General features: G+C 42.7%; 1 protein-coding gene across 1 annotated transcript in view; it reads left to right on the top strand.

The window, feature by feature from the left end:
- LOC123976832 (trafficking kinesin-binding protein 1-like) overlaps positions 1–4,234 on the top strand; it is a 4,366-nt gene extending 132 nt beyond the window's left edge. The window contains exons 2-5 of the mRNA XM_046059186.1: positions 253–460; positions 586–691; positions 1,336–1,461; positions 1,673–4,234. Of these exons, the coding sequence (XP_045915142.1) occupies positions 253–460; positions 586–691; positions 1,336–1,461; positions 1,673–2,258 (1,026 nt within the window). The 3' untranslated portion in view covers positions 2,259–4,234. The remainder of the gene's footprint in view (positions 1–252; positions 461–585; positions 692–1,335; positions 1,462–1,672) is intronic.

Below are 4,234 nucleotides of genomic sequence, written 5' to 3' on the forward strand. Positions count from 1 at the left end.
TCTCAGTAAGTTCAGTGGGAGAAGACGACGCTGATTAAAATACACACTGACCAAAACAACTCAGAAATTTGCTTGGATAGTTTCTGTATAATTAATTTCATTCTTGATATTTAGAGGGAAGTGACACATAACAAAAACCTTGTATGACACGACTTGACTTACTACTTGCAAAGTACCCCTTAACCTACTCCTAATAAATGTTTGTATTACAATAAGAAATAGTAGCAACACCGTGATTGCTCTTGTCTACAGGTATATCCATGGGGTGGCTTTGAGGAGGAAGACCCAGGGGAGCAATACTTCCAGAATCTGCCCACCTCCTCGGCCTCTGCCTCACCAGCTGTGCCCTCCACCTCCATCACCGGTGACACCACCCTAGGACAGCCTCCACCCAGCATTGCTCTACCTTCTCCACCCTCTCCATCCCCATCGCCACATCTCAGCAACACCGACGTCCTGGGTGAGGCCATACTGTACATTTAAACTTTCTACATATAATGTAAACCTTTACATTGCTGAACCTGTTTGGAACGCCTGCAGTGTATCAAAATGAGTTTCTTCATCGACTGTCATTGTGACTTGCAGCTGCATACTACCCAGGCAAATGCATGGCCCACACCAGCTCGACCTACACCTTCACAACCTGTCGGATCCTCCACCCAACTGATGAGCAGACGCGGGTCACACCAAGGTAAGCAACATTAAGGAGTGTGGGGCTGCTTTTTGTGGCCCTTCCTCTTGACTGCCTAAATGTTTCTCGTTGATCTGCCAGAATTTAATCATAATCAAAGCTGCAAAGTTAAAAGCACCCCTAACATATGCCTTATTACTAAAATCCTTATGAAATAATGTGCTTTTATAGGAACTGTGATGTGTTGGGCTCCTAAGGATGCACAATTTCCTCTCTCTTACTGTATATGTATGTATGTGCTTTTAAAAAGCTATTAAAATTAGTATTGTTTTACATTTTATATATTGTGATAACACTACAAATTAACATAAACATTTGATGCTGCTTAATGTGAATCCTACAGCGTGCTAAATGTGCACTCAGTCGGTATTTGACTAAATCCCACAGGAGAAATAAGATCCAAACAGCAGTCACTGAGGGGGGATTGTGTCCACTGTCTGCTAGACAGCAGGAGGGTGCTTAATAATACATGCAGGTACTTATGGTTAGAAGAAACAACATCCCCTGTGCACAGCAAATGTCAGTTAATACAATGATGAGATATCACAGAAGTGAGATTTAAGTTTTTGAAAGCAGCAAGAAGAAGAATCTCTTCAGTGTTTCTAATTCTCTTTGTTCTTTTGTCTTGCTGGCTTTCTTTCCAGTCTTAACCCAGTCCCAGCGTCGTCCTCCTGTGTGATGACCAGCACTTTGTTGGGCACTCCTGCCGCTACACCCTGCACACCCCGCAGGCTCAGTCTCAGGCCGTCCGAATCCTCAACCAACCTCAGGCAAGATTCCAAATCGAAACAAAACTTGTTTCTTTGTTAATGAGTTAGCAGATTATTTCCTAGTCACTTTTATAAAACCATTCACTGAGTTTGTCAAAGTTTCCTCAAAACAAGACCTTTAAGTTAACTTGCTTCTAGTGAGTAAACATACATTTTTTGAGCTACAAGTCAGTATGATGTTGACTCTCATTTGTTTCCCATGTTTGTGCAGAGACGCAACACGCACAACCAGCACCTCCCTGGGGTTAGTGCGCCTTCTCCAGGAGAGAGGGATTTCAGCAGCGATGTATCACCAGAGCCAGGGCCTGGATCCCGGTCTGGGCAACGGAGGAGTCTTATTCAGCACCTCCATCGCCCCTAACCGAGCGCCTGACCCCCGACCCTCTACCCCTCCCAACTCGCCCACAGGACAGGGAGCTTCAGCCGTACCAACCTCCGCGGGCTTCGACTTCAAGAGCCCTTCCTACGACAACTTCCTGGCCTCCAAACCGGCCCGTTCCATTCTGAAGGAAGTGACAGGGAGGATGAGGGGACGGCAGAGAGGGAGGGATTGCGAAAGCCAGACAGACGTTAGCGTGACCGTCCACAACCTCAACCTGCTTGACAAGGTGAAGCGTCTGGGTGTGGCTGGAGCTCCAGGGGGCAGAGCAGTGAGTCCCAGCCCTATCCTGGGGCCTCTGGGAGGGCTGCGCAGGTCTGGCTCTCCTTTTGGGCCCGATGGAATGAGGAGGAACCGGAGTTATCCAGCCATGGTTGGGGCCAGCATGGCCATGAAAGCCCCGGGGCCCCAGGAGTAGTCTGGACTGCTGCTGGCCGTTAGTGTAGCCAAGTAGGAGCCAGGCAGGGCCAAGGACTGGCTGTGGAGCAGTCACCTGGAGCCCAAACACTGACGTCTGACTCTGTTCATACTGTACATTGTGGCACTGCTGACCAGTTTCTAATCACTACTGTGTCCACGTGGACACTATCCACTCTGTAGTTCTTTTAGGTGGTGACACTTAAAGGGTCGGTTCCCCCAAAATCCAAAAAACTTCTCTGGATTGTAGTCATGCAGATATCTTTGGTTTTATGCGCCCATATTATGAGATCTCTCTCAAATGCCTCAAAGGTTTCTAACTCCAATGAAAGGTCATTTTTTTTCACAGCACTGAACAATTACATTTAAAAACTGTCTTTCCAGAAAGTGTCCCTGTTACTCTGGATAATCCACAGACCTCACTGTAAACCGTTTTCATTAGAATTACTTTCTACCGATTAAAGTTAATCATTTTAGGAAATACGCTTTTTTTCTTTCTTTCCAGGAGTTTGAAGAGAAGATTTATAACACCACTCATGTTTGTCTGTTAAAGCTGGAGTAAGCTTTTTTGTTAAAATTCTCTTCATCCTGACAACAATCAATCCATCAAATTCTCTGATATAAAATCTAGCTGTCTCTTGCTAGTTTCTCCAACGTTGCCTGCCCTAGCTTTAAGTATGACACTTGCTTAGCATAACCAAATTGTGGCTACAGCTGAAGTTACGTGTTGTAGCTATTTCTTGGCAACAGTTTATCTACTCCTGGCAGTCACTGTGTGCAGCAGTTGTTTGTCCAGAAATAGTTACAGCAACTCCTCCCTGAAACCACATAATTGTACACATTTTTAGAATCAGAATCAGGTTTATTGCCAAGTATATTTTCACATGCAAGGAATTTGCCTTGGTAAATTGGTGCATATCAATAAACAGAAAAAATAAATAAATAAATAAAAAGTAAAACAAAAAAAAAAGGTACTGCAAAGTCAAGAAATGGAGCTGTACACTTTAAGCAGGAATGTACAAAATATATAAAATATTCTCCAAGATATGTGCAAAAATTCACAATATGCAGTATAAGGAATATGTGCAATATACTTTATAGTAACATGCAGTGTCATATTGTTGAGTCCACTATACACCTAGGGGGAAAGGTTAGGTGCTGGTAGGTAGGTTTTTTAACTTTGGAAAGAGCCAAGTTAGCTGTTTCCCCTGTTTCAGTCTTTTCTGACTTTAATTGACATTAAATTAGATACTGACATTTAATGTCCCCTTTTACTGTGAATTTTAATAACTTTGATGACTTTTCCTCTTGGGCCATTAGGTCAGAATTTTAATTTGTCCAAAACTTTCAAATACCCTCAAAAACTATAAACTTTCCCATCATCCTCTGCTGTACTTTGAGTTTACTAATAATAAGCAAATCTTGGCATGCTCACACGCTTAACTAACATGGTGAACATGTACCAGCTAAACAACTGGCATGTTCATTGTCATTGTGAGCATGTTGTTAGCATGCTGATCTCAGCATTTAGCTCAAAGCACCCCCCCACAGAGCCACTATAGACTCTTTGTTAGTTTTGGTAGTTTTGACAGATATCTAAAAATCTGGGCACATAAAACCAATTTTATGTAATTCTATTTTATGTAACTGGGCGAACTGACCCATTAACCCTGTAACGCCAAGTGTGTCATATATGATACATGAGTTTTAGAGACCTATACATCATCAGTGTGATACTTTTTTTCTCCCAAAAACCTTATGTACACAATCAGATACGTGTAATGCACGGATAATCCACCAGGGGGCTGAAATTCGTCCACCATAGGTCTTTCAACTGAGACAGCCAAAATGGAGGTTGTCAATCGGTGACCTGATTTTAAATAATAATTTACCAATTCAGAGAATACAGGAATTGTGTTTGGTTTGTATTTTTTAAATGGCAAAAAACTACAGCATTAAAGATACCCTGATTATGAA

Source organism: Micropterus dolomieu, linkage group LG09 (genome assembly GCF_021292245.1).
Source record: "Micropterus dolomieu isolate WLL.071019.BEF.003 ecotype Adirondacks linkage group LG09, ASM2129224v1, whole genome shotgun sequence".
Lineage (NCBI taxonomy): Eukaryota > Metazoa > Chordata > Actinopteri > Centrarchiformes > Centrarchidae > Micropterus > Micropterus dolomieu.